Source organism: Rosa chinensis, chromosome 1 (assembly GCF_002994745.2).
Source record: "Rosa chinensis cultivar Old Blush chromosome 1, RchiOBHm-V2, whole genome shotgun sequence".
In the NCBI taxonomy this organism is placed as follows: Eukaryota; Viridiplantae; Streptophyta; class Magnoliopsida; order Rosales; family Rosaceae; genus Rosa; species Rosa chinensis.
The window spans coordinates 19,081,017-19,105,250 of NC_037088.1; the positions used below are offsets into that span (position 1 = coordinate 19,081,017).

The window sequence follows — 24,234 nt, forward strand, 5'->3', positions numbered from 1 at the left end:
TCGGCGGTGCTTTGGGGTTGATCCGGGGCTCAGGCGGTAACCTGGCTAGCTGTCTTTACGCCAGTCACTCATGAGGTGGGCGTTGGTACCCCTGGCGGTACCCTGAGCGTGGCTCATTACAGCTAATTATGCTTGCAAATGCACATGTATGTACATTCTCTGCTCGTAATTTCGTCAACTCAGTAGTTCTAACCAATATCCAATTATATGTGCTGCAATTATATGAGACCCACCATGCAATTAAATGTGCTACACATTCTTTCAAATCCCCAGATGTAATTTAATAAAATGGACCAAACAACACTTTTGTCCTTGTTGTTTCAAAGGCCCCGTAATGATTGAGTAAATGCATAATTATCTTCACTAGAGGAAGATAATTTAATGCCAATTGGTGATCTCATTGATCAACTTTTCCCAGACTTAATGTGATGCAATTAGCCAAACATTCAATTAACATTGTATTCTCACGTGCAATTCATCAAGAGAAGGTTCATGTTGACCTTAAATGTGCATATTTCAATTTAGCCGATCATATATAATCTGTATTTTCATTCAACTTGGCGTCCTGTTCATACTGTTTATGAACGTATCCGGCCATTTTTTTTTATTTTTTTTATTTTTTAATGGGATGCCCTCGGCTTTATATATATCCATTTACTGCTTGCTTCATCCTGCCGTCTGCATTTGCACTTCTCGATCTCTTTTTTTATCAATAATATCTTGGCATAGTCAAAGAGTGTAGTCAGACACAACTTCATAATTATCTAAACCTATGAAGTTGTACTTAATGCCATTTTGCAAACAATTGCATCATTTGACTAACTTTTCCAAGACTTGCTTTAATGCAATTAGTGAAACATAATTGTATTCCCATGTGCAATTGCATCAAGATAAGGTCAACAAGAAACAAACGTGCAGATCTCAACTTAGGGAAATCATGATCATGCTTATTTTTTATAATTTTTATTCAAGTCGGCTTCACGTTATGGTTTTCGTGCCGTTCATATTGCTTATAATAGTATATGGTCAGCTTTATTTTCCCTATCAATTTATTGCTTGTTTCATTCTGCATTTGTACTACACATCATCTTTTTTATCAAATGCAGAATGATAAAAAAGGCATATTACATGCATATGAGCCAAGATATTATTGTCTTAATGCTTTGTTTGTTTGATCATGCTATTTACTATTCGTAGTTGCATAGTAGCTATTAATCTTAAAGATTTCATTCTTATGAATTCACTTTGTTGTTACTTGTTATTATTTGGATCCAATTGACCAAAGCCCTGTGACTAGACAATTCATATTTACTGATACTCTCACGACCGCACCTAAGTCACCCGACCTTCAGCCACCAAGTCCTTAATCTAGAGGCATCGAACCGCAGCCGAGAATAAGTTCCTTCTTCGGCTAACAATTGCTTGATAAGTCAGATCTACATTCACTACACCTACAATTACACACTTGGCCTTCTGGCCGTGTGCTGGCATGCTCTACAATCTATTCATCGAGAAGGACATTTGTTCCTTGATCCCTCGGCTGTATAGGCCGAGGTGATTTTCAGAGGCAACATCCTTTGGCACGCCCAGTGGGACCCAAGATTACTATTTTCATGTGTCTCTCATTTCCTGAGTCTCTCTTCTTACTTTCTTCACAATTAGTTGGGGCTTTTAACCCAGGCTTTACCTGTTGATCAGTAGCTAACTCTTGGTTCTTGATTTGCAGAAGATTATTGAGGGTTACTTCACAGTTGCAACGGCTGCACAGAATCACAGCACTGGCCGGCGGTACTTTTGAAGTAGATGAAGATGAGGCCTTCAAAGCCGGTGGCATTGTCATATCTTATGCATCCTCATCCTGACTGTCATAAACTGGCTCCCTCCTCTGGTCATGAAACATATACCTCCTTCGGGCCCTAGGATCAGACAAGTTCATATTTGGCCAATTCCTCCTGTGACCTCTTGGGAAGTTGACGTACACCATGTTGACTGGAAAAGGGTCGGTATCAACAAGCTGAGCTGGTTTGCTCGTCTCTGGAAACTTTAGCTTTCCTTTTTCGATGAGGTCCTGCAAAGCATCACGGTAAACCACAAAATTGTTAGTAGAATGCTTCCATGAATTGTGAAATTTACAATAAGACTTATTTCTAGTTTCATCGGCCTTAGGTATAACATGTCCGTTTGGCAATTTAATTACTTTCTCAGCAAGAAGCTGATCAAAAATTATGTCAGCCTTTGTGATATCAAAAGTGTAAGTACGGGTAGGTGTCAATATTAAAGGTGTCCCATCTTTGGTATGGTAGGTTATCGGCTGAGGTTTATCCTTGATTGGGTTTGTTGGCTTTGCAAGGGCTTTACAAACCACTGGCTTGTTTACAAATATTTCGGCAGCATTGATATCGGCCGAATCTTCTTCCTCGACCTTCAAACCCTGGAAATTGGCCTCCACAACATGAACAGTAGGGTTCTTATAATAAGTTCCCTTTGAGGCTGATCTGGCTTGAGTCTCTTCTCTAATGATTGCCTCATATCTAGCCACGCTAGTGGTTAATTCAAAGATGTCTCTAATATCAACTCCCTCATATTTCTTGCGCAATTCATAATTCAAACCCTGCTGAGCTATTCGAACAAACTCTAGCTCTCCCAGATTGACTATGCACTTATTTCTTGCTGCCTTAAATCTATCTAAGAAATCTTGGGCCGACTCATGTGCTTCTTGATACATTTTTGCTAAATCAGCGATTGTGACTTCTGGTTCGACTCTGTAGAATTGCTCATGGAAAGCTCTTTCCATGTCGGCCCAGTTTTGAATAGAATTAGGAGCCAAGTTGACATACCAAGCATGAGCAGGGCCGGTCAGTGAGTTCTCAAACCACTTCAACTTCAAGTCGTCATCTCTAGAATGCTCAGCACATCGTGCTGTGAACCGGGAAATATGTGCTATAGTTGATTGGTAATCATCTCCACTGAATAAAGCAAAGTCGGGAAATTTGAATCCCCTCGGATATTCTCTGTTTTCAACCCTTTCCGGATATGGTTTGGTGTATCTCGACCTGGCCGTTCTTCTAGGAGCCGGCCCTACAGTTTCTTCACAGATTCTCCTTATTTCTTCGACTGTCAACCCATTCCTAGGTGGATTTTTTCCTCCTAAACCGTTGTTGTTATTTATCGGCTGTTGCACATAATTATTGGCCATTCCAAATTGGGGTTGAGCTTGAAACAGCTGTCCCCCAATAGGAAACTGAGCCTGTGGCTGTGGAACATAAGCATGAGCTTGCTGCCATGGAGGTTGAAGTGCTTGGTTGAGTTGGCCTTGTTGATTTTGTATCAGCAAGGTTTGCAAAGTGTTCTGACCATTCACCATAGCCGCCATTGTTTGGTTCAGTTGCTCAAGAGACGTTTGCAATCCTCCGATTGATCGGTTAGTATTCTCTCCCAAAACAGTAGCTAATTGATCTACCAACGTTCTATTGTTGATTTCTCCTCGGGCAGCGAGTTCATTCGTCTGCAATTTAAAAAACCTCATTCAATGCTTTGTACATATACTCGGCTAACACTTCGGCCGGTCCTAAACAATCAGCTTCCACAGTATCTCTAACTCTACCATCTCGTGCTGCATAGATGATAGCACCGGGAGTGGTTGCACTATTCGAGGCACTCTGAAAAGCATTAAGTGGTGAGCCTCTAGACGAACTTTTAGTAGATTGCCTGGCCAAGGCTGAGTCAGCGGCCGTTCGTCTCATGTCTTCTTGCCTTGCAGCGGCGTCAGCTGCCGCTGCTTGTGTAGCGTCCTGTCTTGCAGCTAGTCAGCTACTGCAGTCTTTGCTACTTCTTGAGCTCTACGTTCATCAGCTGATTGCTCTGCCGACGAAGCGTCTGAAGTCCCATTCCCACTTGACTCAAGTGACATTCTAATTGGAGTAAGATCGAACTTCGGCCGTGATGGACAAAAAGTTGAATTATGTCCTGACTCTCCACACCGAAGACACTTCTTTCCCCTGTTTACACTGTATGGGTTGTCTTGTTTTTGTTGACTAACCTCCTTCCCTTGCATTCAACCTTACTAAGAAAATAGTAATCTTGGGTCCCACTGGGCGTGCCAAAAGATGTTGCCTCTGAAAATCACCTCGGCCTATACAGCCGAGGGATCAAGGAACAAATGTCCTTCTCAATGAATAGATGCCGAGCGTGCCAGCACACGTCCAGAAGGCCAAGTGTGCAACTGTAGGTGTAGTGGATGTAGATCTGACTTATCAAGCAATTGTTAGCCGAAGAAGGAACTTATTCTCGGCTGCGGTTCGATGCCTCTAGATTAAGGACTTGGTGACTGAAGGTCGGGTGAGTTAGGTGCGGTCGTGAGAGTATGAGTAAATATGAATTGTCTGGTCACAGGGCTTAGGTCAATTGGATCCAAATAATAACAAGTAACAACAAAGTGAATTCGTAAGAATGAAATCTTTAAGATTAATAGCTACTATGCTACTACGAATAGTAAATAGCATGATCAAACAAACAAAGCATTAAGACAATAAAGAGCAAATAAAAGACAACAACGAAACTGAAAACCGGAATGGCTGAAAATTATTAACTATTGTTTGAAAGAAAACAAAGAGAACAATTCAAAATCGATACTAGGCTACAAGGCAAGTAAAGTAACTGAAATTATAACTAGCAGAGCAAACTAACTAAGGAACAAGCGGAAATTCTACCTAAGCAAAAGGTAAGACGAAAACAAGAAAAGCTTGATGGCTTGAGTTTCTGGAGTTGTGTGTGTGTTGTCTTCTGTCGATGCTTCTATTTATATTGGCTGCTTTGTGACTTGAACTGATCTCTTGATTCTTTGAAGTCGAGTGGAATTCGGCCTCCTCTTGACTCCGTGACTCTATCTTGATTTGGCTCCAATACTTATCGTCGGCTGACTTGACGCTGGACTCTATCTTGCTTTGGCTCTGATGGTCATCATCAATGGCTGTAATTAATCTTGAAGTAGACTATCCTGGATTGAATTCTCCTTATCGGCTAACGAACTTCAATTCAACTGAAATACTAGATCCCACCTCATCTTTATCGTTTATCAGCTTACTTTATCGATTAGCTATTATTCTCCGAAGTTGAGTTCGAGTTGGAAACTGACTAGAATGACTTGAACAATCGGCCGATGGGCTTTTAGATAATAACTCTCTTTTCGAATTGATGACTACGGGCCGGCCGATAACTAAAAGCCTAACTTTTATCTGACTCAACTTGGACCAACCAAAGTGTCCAATTATTCATCGGCCACCATTTCGGGCTACCAGCCCAAATTACTTGTTGAGTGGCTCATTGTAATTAGAAGTCATTCAATAACTATGCACATTAGCTATGTCTAAGTGGACATGCAAATGTGGGTACAAACAGATTGATTTCATTAAGCAAATGGGAGATTTGAAAATACTTGCAAAGCTGCTGCTCCTGTACATTTTAGAGGGCTTTTTCTTGCTTTTCTGAATACTCATATAGACTATAAATATTCTATTTAAACTAGAAGGGGATAATTCTAGAGAATAACAGAGTTCCAAGACAATGGAATTCTAGAGGACTCTAGCTATCACAGACAACACATTTAATGCTAATCTTGGAAACACAAGATTACCAATTACTCTTGACTCCCGCTCTTAATTTGTAATCTTCTACAGGTCTTGAAGTTGTCAAATTTCACCTTGGTGACTGACTTGGTCAAGACTTCAGCTGGTTGATCATAGGTGTTGATGAATCTCAAGCAAATTTCTCCTTTGCTCACCTATTGTCTGATTCTAATATATCTGAGCTCAACGTGCTTAGTGTGATTATGGAAAACTGAATTATTAGACAAGGATATAGCAGACATGTTGTCACAATAGATTCTTGTAGACTCTTCTTGTTCGAGCTGCAAATCCTTGAGAATTATCCTTAGCCAAGCAGCTTCACATGCACATTCATTTACTGCAATGTATTCAGCTTCAGTAGATGACAATGCCACTGTGTCTTACTTGTTTGAGCTCCAAGAAATCACATTTGATCCCAAACAAAAATTATAACCTGATGTGCTCTTCCTATCATCAAGACAACCTGCCCAATCACTATCGGTGTATCGACCAGCTTGGCACCATTTTCTTTCTCATATTTGATCTCATGTTTCTTTGTCCCTTGTAGATACCTTAATATTCTTTTAGCTGCTGTATAATGGAACTTTCTTGGCTCATTCATGAACCTTGAAATAACACTTACTAGATACATTAAGTCTGGTCTTGTTCTAGTACTTGGCGGAGTATTGTCTTTGGAGCTCAACTCCTCAAAATTGGTGTTATGTGGCGCATTGGTGATGGGAATTCTGTCAAGTTTTGGACTGACAAATGGCTCCCTGGAGGTACTCTTATGGAATATATTGATAATCAAAATAATCTTGATTTGCAGCTCAAATTTAATAATGTTTGGTCTAACTCGGGTTGGAATATTGATTTTCTTCACTCCCATTTTGAGTCTGAAATTGTCAATCAAATTAATAGCATTCCGTTTGGTCTTCCTGGAAGTGGTCCTGATAAATTGATTTGGGGTGCTTCGTCAAACGGCCAGTTCAGTGTTAAATCTGCTTACTCCACCTTGGTAAATGAATTTGAGTTTCCTCCTTATAATTGGCAGTTTATATGGAGACTTGCTATTCCTCCCAAGATGAAAACGTTTGCTTGGCTGTTGTCCCATGGCAAAGTGCTGACCAATATGGAAAGGGTTAAAAGAAGGTTGACTCTTGATCCCTTGTGTCCTATTTGTCACCAACATCCTGAAAGTATCCTTCATTTACTTAGAGACTGTCCTAGAGCTTCTGAAATTTGGAATAGGATTATTTGCATTGAGAAGATTCAGAGAGCTAGGACTCTTAATTGGGTCAGTTGGTTTAAGGCCAATGCTCTGTGCAATGAAGACTGCTATAATGGCTTAAAATGGAGTAGTGTTTTTCTTTTCACATGCTGGTATATTTGGAAGTGGAGGAACAAAAGTATTTTTGATGCTGACTTCCTGATGCCCTTTAACCCTACTAAAATCATAATTGATGCAGCTACTGATTGGTTCAAAGCTCAATGTGATACTGCTGCTCTTAATCATAGTACAACTATTGCGGTGCAGTGGTCTAAACCTGACTTGGATTGGCTCAAGTTAAATGTGGATGGAGCTAGAAACAGATGTGGTAATATTGGAGCAGGTGTGTGCTCAGAGACCACCATGGAAATTGGATTATGGGTTTTTATGCCAATCTTGGTACTAGTTCAGTTATTGTTGCTGAAGCATGGGGCCTCCTTGGACTTAAGATGGCCTCCCAACAAACAAGGGGGGCAAGATTGTAGTTGAATGTGATTCAGAGGTGCTTGTTAATCTTATGGCTAATGGGGTTGATGATCTTCATCCTCTCAAACCTATTATGAGCAGCATGTAGAATTCTCATGGAACTTCTTTAGCAATGCTCTTTTCGCCATTGTTACCGTGAAATGAATATGGTCGCGGATGGGCTCTCCAAGTGTGGGTTGGCGACTAACATTGGGATTTATTATCTTGAATCTCCTCCTCCACAAGTCATTGAAGATTACCTTGATGATTTGTGTGCAGTTACCAGAAATAGGAATGTCTCAGTTATTTGTTAAATCTGTCTCTTTTGTTTTTTGGGTCTTTCTAGATCCCCATGTAACCAAAAAAAAAAAAAGTCTGGTCTTGTTGGTTAGACAAATCAGCGATCCAACCAAGCTTCTATACATCTTTGCATCTATTTTCTCTCCCCCATCACCTTTCTACAATTTTTCATTGAAGGCCATGGGTCTGGAGACCAATTTACACAATCTGCCATGTGATACTTCTTAACCAAATCTTCAGTATACTTCCCTTGAGAAAGGAAAATCTCTCCTTTCTTTTGCTCAACTTGAATTCTGAGAAAATATCTCATAAGACCCAAGTCAGTCATTTCAAATTCGTTCATCATATTTTCTTTAAAATCATCCACCAATCTCATATCGGAAACAAAGTAAATCAAATCATCTAAGCAAACGACAAGAATTTCAGTATCTTCTTTCTTCACATGTAGTGATGGTTCACTCGGGCTCCTCTTGTATCCATTTTAAAGAAAATAACCATCAATTCTTTAGTTCCATGTGCAAGGGGCTTGCTTTAACCCGTACAACGCCTTCCGAAGCCTGTATACTTTTTCTTCCTTCCCTTTCACTTCAAAACCTTGAGACTGCTCTACACAGAAATCTAATAGGTCGCCATTGTCTCTTTCATCAGGTCTGGTAATATGTCTTACACTCATCTTTGCTTGACGTTGATTCCTCCCCTGATGAGGAAAGTCCATGCCAATGTCCCGTGATTCTTGAAATTCAAAACGCTCATAACCAGCTAGGTGTGGTGGTGTAGGAGGCACATAACCAAGGCTGAGGGAGCTACTTTCATTTCTTCAAGGATGCTAGAGTACGTATTAAGTTACTGGTACTCAGGGTCACGAGGACACATAAGATATCTTTCCCAATCGCAACTATCAGGATCAGGGTGGCCGCCCTCCCAATCATGACATCTGAAAGCTACCACATACTCTAGCCCAAGCTTTTCGCCCGACACACTCTGTCACGGGCAATTGTAATCTCAATGCTCATCTTCCCTCCAACAAATCTTACAGTATTGAACCACCAGACGACAACAGGGACTGCCATATCCGGAAACAGAGGAGGGAGTCTTGATCTTGCTTCAGTCACTTCCAATTCCCAATACCAAGACCTCCTCCTACTGTTGCTGTGTTTTCTTCTCGCTTGGTCAATTGCCAGACTCCCTTAAAATTTGTAGGTACGAAAAAGTGAATTTAGTGATAATTCACGTACCATACAAGGATTTTACCCTAGAAAAGAATACTTGGCACTGCAAAGGAATTACATGTAGTTTTATAGGTCTATTACATGCTTGAAAGTTACAACATCACCATGTGTCAAAAGCAAGAAAGTTGGGGAGTAGACTCTGTTTGCACATCCCACATTGGTAATACAGTCATTTACAGTACATTAGATGCGTTCGTTAATAAACTTTCTTGAAGCTTCCTCAGAAGAATGATTTGACGAGAAATATGAACGAGTCGTGAGCAGTGCACTTTGGATGATTGCAAGGAAGTAGAAGCCTCTGATAGACATCCAAAATGGACTTTACACCTTCAGTCAGAATATTGCAGTCACTCGAATATCAAAGTCAACATACTCCATTTTGGGCAATAACTTCCTTGAGAGATTAAACTCCCATGGATACTCCCACAATCATCACACCTCATATCTGGCTAGCTTAAGATTAACATCATTGCTACCATCCGAAGAACAATGCTTACCAACGTTATCATTTCCAATTAGAAGAATCAGTCCTTTCTATGCTTATATCAACAGTTGGATTGACTGCTTGAACTCAGAAGCACGAGTCTTTGCTACAAGCCAGAAAATATCTTTCCATATGCATCCCCATAATGATTAGCTTCTTATCCTCAACTTTTGTTTCATTACCTGAACTTAGACAGATAATAAAGAGGACATCAAGCTCAAGCTCGATACATGCAAAGCCAACAAACAAAAACCATAAATACAAATGAAAGAACTTCCTGGAGAAAAAAAAAAAATATATATATATATATATATATATATATATATTAGGAATTACAAAGGAATACATGATCATTTGACTAGATAGAAAGGGTGGGAAACAAGAAAAGGAGACATTTAAAAAGAAGCAGAGACAATCTCAAGAAGCCAAAAAAATATATATATAGTATTATTATAAAAATATATATATATATATATATATATTATTAAAAAATAATAATAATAAACAGATTATACACTTCCCTCAATTATCATCAAGTCTGTCACAATTTTGTCTATGATTGTAATTGCCAACATCCTTTAAATTCTTTTCAACATGAATGACGTGACAATTTTCACAAACAATGGTTTGGATACTTGGATAACCTACCCATGGGCTCTAGATGGTGAACTTCTCTCTCATACCTATAGATAGAACTGTATGGGTCAAAGAATGTCTACAGACTGAAATTGACTAAATTGTAGCATATGGCTTTTTACTCGCCATTCAAACTGATCAGTTTCTGTTGTACCAACAAAACAAAGATTAATCATGAATCTGATAGAGCTAACTGATGGCAAAAGAATATGTACAAGACTACAAGTTAACTACCATGGAAACTCCATCATCTCAGGCAAACCTACCCAAATGCAGATGTATTTACTACCCTGTAAACAAAGTTTCTGAGATCTACTCAAGTCATCTATCTGAATAACTTTCACTGTATATTTATTCAGTCCGCACTTTACTCTGAGAAAAATCGAAACACCATGTGTCTGTGCTTCTTTCTGCTACTATAACTCTTACATTCGCAGCAAGCAGCAAAAGCACCAAATATATCAATTCCAAATACTTGCAAATGAATCCTCAAATATCAATCCAAGAAACCAATTTTACCAATCGAAAAACAACTGGAGCATGACCCCAGCCCCAAACTGGTACTGGCCACCTGGCTGACCTGCTCTATGGCTCACTAGCATAGCCCAAAAGCAGCAAAAAATCAAACTTCCCATCTCTTCACTGTTTTTGTCCCCTTTTTTTTTTTTCAAGAAAAAACAACTCCATTAATAGAAGGAACCAGGGTACATTCAGAACATTCGCCAAGGCAGCCTTTAATAGTATGCATCAAATGCCATAGCAGCAACTGAAAGTAGCTCCCTAGCCAGAACCTCATCTAAGGAACAGATGCTCAATTCTTGAAAAGACAAAACAAACTAGGGCATAAACAACTAAACCTAGAAAAAACAAAATCAGAACACCAAGGTGCAAAGGAACACTTATTTCCCAGGTGTATAAGACTGGCCACTGTGAGAAAGTAAAGACATCTACCAACGCCATAGTGTAAAAGCCCCCAACCTCACCTGCCCAATGTTAAGTAAGAAATGAGGGTGGTAAAACACCTTCCATCGTGTGCTGAAGACAACCAGGCCCAAAGACACAAACCCAGCTGCTGAATTGACTTTCAATTGGATCAACAAATTCAACCTGAAGTACAACCTAGACTCGACCCCAAACCCAACGGCCCTAAACTGGATGTCCCAACCACTGATCTGCAGCGTCCGGCTTCTGGTTAAACCAGCAGAGCAACCAACCCTCCACATCTACCTGACCACCTGAACCTTCGGCGGCCGGACCAACAGGTAAGCCATTCCAACCATCTGCTCACACTTACACGAAGCTCTCTATTGTACAAACTGAGCTATTGTACCATAAAGTTCTCTCATGTTCTAAGCAACAAGTTTTTCAACAGTATGACAAAACTAATTTTGCAGAACACTAAGCGTGGAAAAATAAGCCATCTTAGAGATAAACTCATAAAAGTACTTTCATTCCTAGAAACCTTCAGGAACAAAACTGAAACAATGTATGAGGATGTTGACGCTGGAGGACTTGTAGTTGGAATAAGTTTGAAGTTACCTATCAAATTGTTCCATACCCCAAAACCTGTAGTTTTGAGACCCATCCTTGGGTTGACAAAAGGTCGTTTGCTTAGTGGGCAACAGATTATGTCCTTCTTCATCAGTGCAAATTTGAAGACCACAGGATTTGAGAAAAGATTCCAAATCTGATTCCTGAAGCAACATATGGGTCAAGCTTAATATATAAATACATAAATAATTACATTTACAGCTTATATAGATGAGTATCCAGTTATTGATAAACTACCTTCATAATCAAGAGTTTGGATAAATGCGACAGAGGATATGGATGAAGCTTGTAGCCACCACTATTGATGCATGACACAGCTAAAACTCGAACCTATAGCAGTTAAGAAACAGAAAAACAAAAGAGTCAACTATTTTAACACTACAAACATTAAAGCAAGTGAACTAAAATGTTATTACAATAACCAAATTCATGGTCCAAAAGATACAATAACCAATTAACTAAAAATAATAATAAAATAAAATAATAAAATAAATAAATTAAAAAAAAGAAAGAAAGAAGAAGTAAACATAATTCATTTAATTATCAAAAAAAGAAAAAAAATCATATGACCTTATTTGTTTAGGTACCTTCACCTCATGGTAAATATACAATCAAGTCAGCTACAGGAATACAGATTCAACCTTCTTTCAATGCTCGTTCTAAAATCCTTTCTAACATCAGGAAACTGGAGCAGCCTCCCAAAATGAATTTAGCATTGTTATTTTTTTTTTTCAGAAAAGATTTCACTCAGATCAATACTGTGTCCATATTTACAGGTGTTGTTCTAGATGTCTGTCCTATGTTCCACGCTCTAAAACAGTAGATCATCTTTTTAGAATTGTGCCTGTGCTAATTTAGTTTGGTCAACTTTCATGATCTCTGTCAGTTTTGTTCCTTGGTTCTGACGATAATGCGAAAATAATTTACTGGCTTGTTTCCCATTGGACTTCATAGTTTTAATCTATGGAGTGTATTACTATATGTAAGAAACTTGGGGATTAGAGAAATACACTCCTTTTCCAGAATAAATTAAACAATGTTAGAGAAGCAGTCATTCATTTTCCACATCCTCAGAGTCTGGGAAGCAAACAAAACTGCTATTCATAAACATAGGAAGAAAGTAAATAAAAATAGCAGGTTACAAACTGAATTTTGATGGTCCAGTTTCGTTAGCAGGACAAACATCAGTGGGTTTTATTATCAAGGATTGTGTTGGTCGAGTGGTGGTTGCAGGCTTCAAGCCTTTGGTGTATGCCTTGATTCTCCTAGAGGAAGCTCAGGCTATGAACATCTCCAGATAAGTTCTCTGGAATTCTCAAATTATAATCAATACTCTTAATCAAAGAGCTTAAGTCCCTTGAAGGACTGCTTGTATGGTATGTTGTGGACATTCCCTTTCTTTGCATGCAATGCTCCTCTCTCATTTTCCAACTTACATATGGCTTAGCAAATCAACCCTTCCAACTGAATTCTCCCACATCATTGCACCCTCCCTGAAGAGCTTTTTCCAGAAAGACACAACAACTTCACAATGCACGAAAATATGATCAACAGTCTCCTCCTGTGATTTACACAATACACACCAGTGGGAGGAGAAGCAACAATTTGGTCTCCTTTGTAGAACATCGCAAGTATTCACTCTCCTGTGTGCCACAAGCCGTATGTATTGTGAAGGCCACTTCTTAGTGGACAATTTGCCAATCTTGGTCATAAAATTAGTCAACGTACCTTGTATTTGTTTTAATAATTGTCCCAAGCACATGTACCCTAATATGTGTTTTCATGCTTGTATGCTTATGGTCCCGCAGGGATAATTAGTTTAATGTTGTTTTGAATGAAAAAGGAAGAACCATACCACCTCAGAGCATCCAGAATTGAAAAAGAGTAAAAGACTAGCCAATGTAAGTGCAAAACTGCCCAATCGATCTTCTTTTTCTATTGGGTCATGCAAGTTGGTCCATAGAGTTCAAAATTGCAAACCCAAAAAAGTAATGATAACATGATATAAAGTCATTTACCTCATCAACATAAGGCTCAATAATGCAGTATTGAAGATAAGATGCCTCAGCTGCTACAGTACTTAAGAAACGTTTATAGTTACCCATCCGAAAATATCTGTTAAACAGTTTCATGCCAAGAATTAAAAGCAGTTTTCGTTCAACAACAAAAAAACGAAAGAAAAACAAAATAATCAAATCAATCGAAAGGGAGTGGAAATTACCGTAAAATCTTTCGGGAAAAATGCATTTCCTTTGACTTGATTATTGAAGAAGGCACATGACTAAACCACCAAGAAAGTGACTCCCCCTAGGACCAAAACAAACTATAATTTATATATAGAGGACTACATACAAAGAACTGTAAGAACTGAAAGAAAATAAATAAACAAAGATGAATAGAGATCAACCAGGGGTTGGCTATGAGAACCAAGATGAAGTAGCACATAAAAAGAACAAAACTCAGCCTCATTTTCATTAGTAGAATTAGAATGACGATTTGCGCCATACAGATTAAATAGAGATGTCAAGGTCTTTGCAAGCTGCTCCATGTTGAGGTGATGCATTGGAGAAGTATTTTGACTGCTGCAACCTCGAAGCTTATGAAGAGAGATGATATGAAATTTAACCTGTACAACAAACACTAGATTAATAACATCATTTGGAATTTCAAACTACTAAGATAAATCACAAAAATAAATAAATAAATAAATAAATAAATAAAACAAGAAATAGTAGGTACTATATAACTATTTGCATGGCTGCACCAAGAAAGAAATAAAAAAATTGCATTCCCTGGTCAAAGATTCAAATGAAATGATTTCCCAGCTATGAACTTGCTTGATATTGCATGCCAAGATAATCCAACAAAAAGGACCTATTTGGCCTCTATGGAAATTTAGCAACATGTGAACTTTTCCCTGATAAAATAATTAAAAAAGGACCATTACACTACAAAGATATGTTCCAAAATCCACGTAATGAATAGAATTTGTGAGGTTCCAAAATGGAACTCATTTTTCTGATATATCCATAGCTTTACAAAGTGTGCCTTAATACTGTAGTCCGTAGTGTCTGTACTTGGGTTTGATGCTTACAACAACTTTCAGGAATAGCAGTTTCCATATTCTTCTTACTATTATTTTCTTGGAAAATCATGACCACAAAATTTCTTATCTGGGAACGATTCACATTTCTATCTGCATAAACAATGTTCTAGAAAAATCTATAAAACAGGAAACAGAGAGAGAGAGAAAATTAAGAGAGCAAGAGAAAAAGAGTAAAGCGATGATGAATCATTTATTTCCCGACGTGAGTGTGTGTGTGTGTGTGTGTGAGAGAGAGAGAGAGAGAGAGAGAGAGAGAGCATGAATTGTGTGTTCCTATCTAAAAAAAGGCTTCATTTTTTTGGTTTATTTAACCCAAGTTAATCTCGAACTTGAAGATGTGTGCTTCACACAAGCCAGTGTCAAAATGTCCAGCACTACGTCATAATGCCCACCAGAAAAAGCAGCAAAAAGATAAACTGCAATCTGTGTTGTGTGTTATGAGACCCGAATGCTGGTCAACATGTACAAATACTGTTCTAATACCATTAAGGATCAAAGAATCATCAAACATAATCACTACAGGGCATTGGCTAATTACTCTCTTTCTCTATGTACATGCAAATGTGTGTGTGTATGTGTATTATGTATATATACTTGTGATAGGTGTGTATCCAAACTTGAACTACAGAAATTGTGAGAAACACCTTAGGTGTGGCCAGGTTCAAGTTCCTGTAATCCACACTCTTTTTATTTTGCCATTCTTCTTTTTTGAGTTGAACAGCATTAATGTTGTATTTGGCTACTCTTATGGGTGGTTTTGCACGGAAATCATACCATTTCCTGATACATGTGAATTGCTTTCTCGCCACCAATATTCTGCATGCTAAGATCTTGCCTTATGGACCTTGTTCGATCAAAGAGGAAGTCATGAATCACTTCAAAAGGATAGTCTTTAGAATCAAACAACTCTAAGAGGTAATTTAAAGTATCCTCCAAAACAGGGAGCGGCCGAACATCTGATGCTTGAACTTGTTTGGTGGACATAGTTCTGAAAAACTAGTGGAAAAAAAAAAAATCTCTTAGCTCTCCTATTTGCATTTACATATACAATGTATGTTGTTTTAGTGCACTCCATCGTAAATCGGATTCAATTGCACACACAACAGCCATATTACAAGAGCATATAGCGATGACATGTTAAAGAGTTAAAAGAGTAAATCTATCTTGTTACCTTTTTAACTGCAATGGATGGCGATGAGCGAGCTGGATTTCCATTCAGCCTCTCAAAGGTAGCTAAATCGCGAAGGCGCTCCCGCTGTGCCCTTTCTGCTTCTGCGTTATACAACAACAACGATCAGCATCATCATCATCATCAAGTAGAATAGAGCAATCAAAGCAATTAGGTTAGGAGGGAGTTATGGAGGTTGGTTGGTTCACCTGGGCACATCAAAGTGCAAGTACCCACTATGGCGGGAACATCGGAAACGGCGACGTTTTCCACTTTCTCGGCGGAACTAGTTCCACCTCTACTCCAGGATCTTGAACCCCGAGAAGAAGAAGAAGAAGAACGGTTTCGACGGCCTCTTCTCTCCATGCCTTCACTCTTAAGAGTCAGTCGAGAGTCTTTGAAATTCGATTTGATCTCTATTATTAATAAAGGGAGGCCTCTCCCTTTTGCTACCCACCTTTGGTGTCTTTTTATCAAGTTTCCACTTTCCAGATTGTCCGGTGTCCATGACCAATTTGAAGATTGCCCAACAAACCATTATACACCCAAAAATGAAAATATAATAAGAGCAGAAATATGGTTAATTTTGGCCAAATTCCAAACAAAAAATCACACCAACAAAAAAAAATGTATAGATGACACAAAAATGAATAGGTATTTGTTCAAGTAAATCCAAAATATGTGTCTGGCCCAAACTCGAGGTTACTTGCTCTAGTTGAAATAAGGTTTATATTAGAGATATTCTCGGAGAATCTTAGGAGATATTCAATCAATGTACAATTATGTTTCCATGTACAACTCTTTCTCTATGCTTGTAATCCTCTATATAAAGAGGCCCATATTATCAATGAAAGTACCCCAATTCAGTTTTCCTTAAACACATTATCAGCACGAAGCCCTAACCCTGAAACCCTAAATTCGTAGCCTTCGAACCCTAGCCACCACCGCCGCATATATTAAAGCCCTCAATCCCAGGATTCCAGAACCGGCGGCGGAACCACCAGAACCGGCCGGAAAACTACCAAACCAATCACCGGAAGTATCGAACCAGCCCTCCAAGAAGAAAAAAGAGGGATCCCTACAAGGGTTCACCACCTTTCGGACCTCCGATTGATACCAAATTTTTCCACCAGTAGCGCCTCAGCCCCAGGATTCTAGAACCGGAAGCAAAACCCCAAAAATCGGTCAGGAAATAGGTGAACCGACCTACCAAAAACCGACAGAAGAAAGAAAAGAAAAGAAAAAAAAATGGAAAGGAAAAGAAGCCCAGAAGCCCAAGCAGAGGCACACTGCCACGTCAGCAAGGGGACCTACAGCCAAGTCAGCACAGGGACCACTGACATGTCAGCATCAATGCCACGTCAACCCCCCGGTCAATGACTTTTCCGGCAACTTTTCCGACAACTTTTTCCTATCAAATTTTCTGGCGACCTATTTCGAGGTATTTTTTACTAAACGTTCCCGTTTTTTTAGAGTTTTTAAATTCAATTTCTCTTCTTTTTCGGGGACTTGCAACCTCCCTTCTTCTACCCCCCTTTCTTTATCATAGGGGAGACCAAATTAAGCCGAACTGTGGGGGTTCATGCTCACTCCAAGCTTGGAGCTTGTAGAGTTCTCCAAACTTAGAGTTTGTTGAGATAAAACGATCGACCGCAAACATCATTGTTTCGATCTAAATCCAATCCCTCTTGGAATCGAATTTCTTGGAACCGACTACGCTAGGAAATTCCTAATTTCTTGGAAGCGACTACGCTCAGAAATTTTATTTGTTTTCGTGGTAGCCTTTTACGCTCCAAAACTAACCCTAATTTCTTGTTCTCCTTCAGGATGAGTAACCTGAACAAATTAGACTTTGCTCCATTGGGAACAACTGGCTCTGGATATCACAGGTGGGTTCGTGATGTCCGCCAGCATCTCAAGGCCGATGGGATCCTAGATACGATTCTCAAGCCTAGCCAGGATGTGCTAACTGTTGAGAAAGCTCAAGCTTTGGAAGCCAATAGAGCAGCCTTAGAGGCAAATAAGGTGAAAGTCATCATCCTAATGACTCGTCATATGGATGATCCGCTCCAGTACGAGTGTATGAATGAAGAAGACCCCAGAAGGCTGTGGGTCTCACTCGATGAAAGATTTGGCAACGTCCGTGACTCCTTGCTTCCTGACCTAGAAGTGAAATGGCATAGCCTCCGCTTCTGTGATTTCAAGTCAGTTCTTGACTACAACTTGGAAGCATTTCGCATTAAATCCTTAATGAAATTCTGTGGTAAAGAGATCACAAATGCGATGTTGATTGAGAAGACTCTCTCTACCTTCCCCGTCTCTGCATTGATGGTTGCTAAGAACTATCGAATTGATGTTACTGCAAGACGAATCACAAGATTTCATGAGCTCATTGGAGCTATGAATGTCGCTGAAAAGCATGACAACATCCTTGTGAAGAACTATAATTCTATATCCGTGGGAACAGTGCATATTCCGAAATCCAATTATAGTCGCGCCCCAAAGAGAGGGCGCTAAGAACGAAACCCTAATCTTAGGAATACATTTGGACATTTTGGTCCATATAATGGCTCTACTTGGGAAGGTAATCGCCAAAATAGGCTAATACGGAACCGAAGAGGTCAACGTGGAAAGAGAGAGGGAGGCAACGCCTCTGGCCATGTTGGTGGCGCCACCAACACTAAGAGCCATCTAAATGACGCTTTCAAAGCGGCTCAATCAATGGAGTTTGAGCAAAGAGATGTATGTTCTCTATGTGGAGTGTCTGATCATTGGGCACACATTTGTAGAGCTCGTGAAGAAATTGTCACCGCCTTCAAAGCATATTGTAAGCAAGAGAAGCTTACAATGTGGAACAAGAAGATCAAGAAGATGATCTAGAGTAAAGGGTTGAAGACTACAAATCTGGCTAGGATCAATAGATCGCCAATTCTGTTTAAGTCTTTATTTTTCCAAGAGATGTAATAGGCAATTGCCATATATTTTTGTAGTAAATGCCAATGGTTTAGTTTTTCTTCAAAGTAGGCTCACTCAAAGTAAGTGTGATGTCTAGGAAGGTTCTGAGATTAGTGGTACTTAAGCGAGCCTTGCTCCACCGACATCTCTCTACTCACCTGGTCACATTTATTTTGGAATTAACGAAAGAAGTTAGAAGACTACCATTGTTTTGCATTAGCTATCATTTTGGATTAGATTTTCTTTGGTCAAAGAGACAATGATGTAACTCCGTTGGCTTATGAATAAAATTTCGAGTTCTTTTCATTATGACTCCATTTGGATTCTGAGCATATGACTTTTGTGACTACGATGGCTGGGCCATCAGTATTAATTCAAGGACATGGAATAGCCCAAGTTCCACTTGCCAAATGACACCTTAATTACAATCACAAAAACTTTCTACACTCCTAGGGCCAATCACACCTATGAATAGTCAACGGATTCCATGCGAAAACGCATGTAGAGAACCGGAATGAGTTCCTTTGCAATACCTCTAATGATTGCGAACAAAGGCGCATCTTAGAGAAGCTTATGTGTCTCTCTAGTGGATTCTATGTCACTATTCGAGCTATTAATCCAATAAAATTATGAGAGAAAATCTCTTGGATTTAGACACATATTGGCTTTGTCACGACAGGATAGATCATCCTAACCATGATATGATGATCCGTCTACTAAAGACTTCACATGGACATCATTTCTTTCGAGCGAAATGAAGCATGAATCAAAAGTTGATTTCTGGACTAAGTGTGACCGACGCAGCTGCCTAGGGCACCGCCTCCGTCCACCACCAGCCTAGGGCTAGCGCAGTCCCTATCCATGACGCCATGGATGGCGTCCATCATGGTGATGGCGCCCTAGGTGATGCTGCAGTCACCAACTTGCTTCAAATAGCGTTTCAGATGCTCAGGCCCAACCAAAATTCTCATTGGTTGCTTCTAAAGCCTCTCACTCGTTTTACAAATCCCGTTCCTTAGGGAAATTAGGACTGAGATCGTCCTATGCAAAGGATATGAAAATACTCATTATATTCTTACATAGAATCCATAGGGATTCTATGGATTGATTCAACCAACTTGCGGATGTTTAAAGATCTCATGATATTGGTTGATAAGCAAACACGCTGGTCACGTGTTTTGCCATTATCCACTTGTAATGCTGCTTATGCTACACTCCTAGCAAATATCATATGACAACGGGCTCACTCCCCGGATCATCCTATTCTGTCAATTAGACTTGACGATACTAGTGAGTTTACATCGAAGACTTTCGATGGTTATTGCATTGGGACTAATGTTGGACATCACATTCCCATGAACACACCCAAATGGTCTCGCGAAAATGTCTATGATGGTAGTCCGGACATTGGTAATGCGCATCAATCTCCTTATATCCGCTTGGGGTGATGCAATATCGCATGCAGCTATGCTAATTCGTCTACGACCTATCGCCACTCAATCTACCTCTGCATTTCAGCTAGTGACTGGGTACAAGTAGGGCTGTCAATGGGTTGTGTCGGGTTGGATTCGTGTCGGGTCAAGGTATTTGTCGTGTCGCAATATACAAACCCAAACCCAACCCATTTAATAATCATGTCAAAAATTTAAACTCAAACCCAACCTATTTATTAAACGGGTTACCCATTTCCAACCCGCTTAACCCATTTAACAAATAGGTCGTGTCGTGTTAGACAAAATGACCCATTTAAGGGTTAACAATGCGACCCATTTAATTAAAAAAATGCATAAATTGATTGAATTCACTAAAAACTCCACAAGACTAAGAATATAAATAATTATATATATATATATATTCATAAATAATTAAATCCAATAATTATAAAGAAAAATATTTCAAATTGTCTAATCCTATGATCAAATACTCCCAACGCCCAAAATTTCAAGAAAAAGTATAGCATAATCGGGTTATACGGGTTCATTTCGTGTTGGCGGGTTGACCCATGGCTGTAAACCCCGTGAAATTCCGAACGTCACTTTTTGACCGGAAAATTTTTCGCGACCTTTGTTCGGCTAAATACTTTTGGAAATAGTTTGGGCTTGGGCCTTGGGCCCGAGAATAGCGTAAGGTTAGAGTCCAAAATTTACTCTGGACACCCAACAGACGGTTATGCTAGTGAACCCAGCCCAATAAGTTAGTTGACCTTTGACCCGAACATCTTCCTTGATCCAATATGATTGTAGCTCATAATGACATCTTTGCATAATTTTGAAATATACTTGTGCGTGCGTTTACAATTTTCTTATTTTACCTTTCTTAATAATTGGCGAAATTTCTGCTCGCCTTACCCGAAGCTTACTCGTCAAGCATCTCACCGACTTTCAAAATCACAATTTATTTACTCCTTATGTTTTTCAAACTCGAGCAAAACTCCAACAAAACTTGCCTTGCCATTTTTCTATCTAAAAATAAGTTTTGTGAGACCCGATACTTATTTGGCATTGTCAACACTTTAATTTGAGTTTTCTTGTATTTATTTATTTTACTTTTATTTTCCCCATCATTTTGGTTTTTACCACCATATTTTTACCCTAAATTTATCTGCCCAAGCTGAGCCTTCTCCTTCACACGCAAAGCTCAGCTTTTCCTCTTTCCTTGTTCACGTCAGAGTTGGGCAGAGAGAAAGGGAGCCTCGTTCAGCTCTTCCCCTCCACGTTTCCATCATGCAAAGGGCAACTCCTCCAAGAACATCAGCTCAGACCTTCAAAAGAGAGAACGAAGGCCATAAATTGTCATTCACCCTTCTCTTCTCACCTTTCCTCTCGTCCCTGGACACATCAGTCTGTTTACGAGCCCCAAAATTCCTAGTTAGAGACCTCCGATAAAAAAGCTTTCTTCACCAAAGTTGTTCGTCTATGTCTCCTCTATTTAGCCTCAAAATTTCAGCTTCATTGGAGTCGATTTGAGTCCTGTACACCCCTCGAAGCGGAACCTGTTCTGAAACGAGCCTGTTCCGGATTTCTGCTTGAATTCCCTCTCTTGCTTCACTCGAATCCCTCACATCTTACTTGAGTCTGATACAAACACTTGGTAAGATTCTGGAACCATCAAGTTCCCCTTTCTTTCTTCAATTTTTAGGCTCAATACGTTCAAAACAACTATCCCACATATTGAGAAGTTTCTGTTGCACTTTGCATGTTCGAGATTGAGCGAACTTCTTGGCCTGCGGCTGGACTCGATCCAACCAGCTCCCCCAGCTCTCTTTCTTGTTGAAATCCTCAAGAGAAACTCACCTTTTTGATTAGTCTTTAGTGAGTATCATCTTTTCCATAAAACTCTATGTATTTTTGGTTGTTATTACGAATCCTTGAAGATTATGAACTTGTCACTGCTGTTGTTGGTATCTTGCTGCCTTAATTTTGATTTGTCATCCATTCTAATGTCTAGGGATTCTGATAGGTCATGGCTACCCCTTGAGTATTAGAATCGTATTTGGTTCAAAGGTTATTTGTTGTTTGTAGCTGTCCAAATATCATGTTTTAATGCATTATGTCATCGAGCTACAACACCTGCCCATATACTATTAGAAGGTAACCTGAGCTATAGATCATTAGGAGCATTAGACATGCCTCTTAAGTTTGTTGGATTTGTGCTAGAACATGGTTATTTTGAACATCGAAATCATGCTTGATCATAGAGTTTATTTGTGTTATTGTTGTCCAAACACCATGTCTTCAAAACATCATGTTAGTGAGCTACAAGACCTTCCCCTTATAGTATTGAAGGGTGACTAAGACTTTAAGCCTTTAGAAGCTTTAGATACTTTCTATAGGTGTCTTAGAGTCTACTTAACCAGCCATTTTGGGTACCAAAAGAGCTTTACACAAAAGAACCAGTTTCTGCAGATTTTCAGTTTTCAGTAAAATCTGACCCAGTTTCATTCATTTCAAAAATGGAGCTAAACCGTTGAGAATTTGGAGTCAGTTTCTTCTAGAGAAATATATTAGACACATATATGAACATTCCAGAATTTGAATCACCCCAAAAATATTTTTCTAGAATTAGTTATGAAATTTTGAAATAGGGGGACAGAAGCTTGTATTTCTGGAAAGAATCTGCACATTGTTTTACTTCAGCTTTTAAAACCTTTACTCTTTGTTTGGTTTCACTTGAAATTCAATAACCATTTCAATCTTACTGAGTTGGTTGTCAAGCCATCCTTCTTTCAAAATTTCTCAAGAATTTACCTCAAGTATTTTGAACAATTCCGTGACCCTTGACATCTCCTTTAAAACTCTGTTTTCGGTTTTAAGCAACTTGTCTTTTAAAAAGTGTTCTTACCCCCTCTTCCTAACAAAAAACCCCTTATTGGAACCCAAATGGTCTGGTTATTAGTTAGTAATTAGGTCAAAGGAAATGTTTTCTTCGGAGAGTTATGTGAGTGAATAGCTAGCCTAGTTTATCGTGATTAATGTCGCTTATTGATCTAGGCTCGATACTGTGGTGGAATCTTGTGAAGTTGGTGGTTGCTACAAGGTTGCATTGAGGCCAAGTGCTGCAAGAGAAAGCTCGAGTTCCAGGTAGGGGATGCCTTTAACTCTATCTATGCTTTTCTTGCATATACTATGTTTTATATGAGGCCTCTTGCATGTTTTGGAAATTATTTGTTTTTACAACTTGAAATGGTTTGCGTGGATTGGATTGTTGTGTTGGCAATTGATGGGGATGTAAGGAGAGGTCAGTTCCTCCTTGAGCCACCGGTGGTGGGCAGTGTGCACCATGCCCTTGTTATCTCCCCTTTGTCTCTAGCCTTGTGATTATTGAATTCCGAAAAGTGATTGGCTAGATGGACGGTTGGGATAGAAGTGTGAAAGATGATCAATTGCCGTGGGATTGTAGTTACGTGGTGACGATCACGTGGAAGCGCAAACCGGTTTTTATCTACTTCTTTTATTCAAAACGATAACTCTTGTTTTTAAACTTAGATATGGGGGCGGGCATGGGCAATGACTGGATGTAGGAGCCTAACCCCTACTTTAGTTTGTTTTGCAGGCTGTTGTTGTCGAAGCTTGGGTACGGAGGATAATCCTTGGAGGACACAATTTGTTTTATTCTATTTAAAGTTTATTTCTTTTTGGCTTGCTTGATTTCACTAAATTTTTGTAACATTATGTATGGTTGATGATGTGTGTGATTGCTTACCACCAAAGTGGAACCCTAGGGTTAGAACCTCCCTTTGAGTTTAGGTCCTAGTGGGCAAGACCTAGAAGACTCACGTAACTTACCATTTAATGAACTTAATGCAAACTTGGGCTAAGAACTAAAAATTGACATAGGTTCTAAAACTCAACTTAACACCACCTTCCTTCCTCTTCCTCGCCTAGTTCGTAATCTTGTGATTACTATACAAGCCCAAAAATTTCGGGCTTATAGATTTCTTGCTTTCCAACCTAAAGGCCTTGTCTCT

The 24,234-nt window shown here is 39.3% G+C and overlaps 2 protein-coding genes and 1 long non-coding RNA gene across 3 annotated transcripts; 1 reads left to right on the top strand and 2 right to left on the bottom strand.

Moving 5' to 3' along the window:
• Window positions 1-1,843: 1,843 nt before the first annotated feature.
• LOC112202998 lies at window positions 1,844-3,373 on the bottom strand. Its single transcript, XM_024344032.1, has one exon. It carries the CDS (start codon window positions 3,371-3,373, stop codon window positions 1,844-1,846), a length of 1,530 nt encoding a protein of 509 aa, XP_024199800.1.
• A 5,510-nt stretch (window positions 3,374-8,883) lies between these two features.
• LOC112191150 (SAC3 family protein C) lies at window positions 8,884-16,325 on the bottom strand. Its single transcript, XM_024330574.2, has 9 exons — window positions 16,022-16,325; window positions 15,816-15,916; window positions 15,419-15,640; window positions 13,946-14,164; window positions 13,760-13,845; window positions 13,557-13,653; window positions 11,776-11,868; window positions 11,527-11,681; window positions 8,884-9,533 (listed from the first exon to the last, which is right to left on the bottom strand). The coding sequence occupies exons 1-9, from the start codon at window positions 16,176-16,178 to the stop codon at window positions 9,530-9,532; spliced, it is 1,134 nt and encodes a 377-aa protein (XP_024186342.1). The 5' UTR covers window positions 16,179-16,325; the 3' UTR covers window positions 8,884-9,529.
• Window positions 16,326-21,527: 5,202 nt separating this feature from the next.
• Window positions 21,528-23,991, top strand: LOC112189106. The gene is made up of 3 exons (XR_002931714.2): window positions 21,528-22,078; window positions 23,258-23,347; window positions 23,808-23,991. It is a non-coding gene; the product is annotated as an uncharacterized LOC112189106 (long non-coding RNA).
• The last annotated feature ends 243 nt before the right edge of the window (window positions 23,992-24,234 follow it).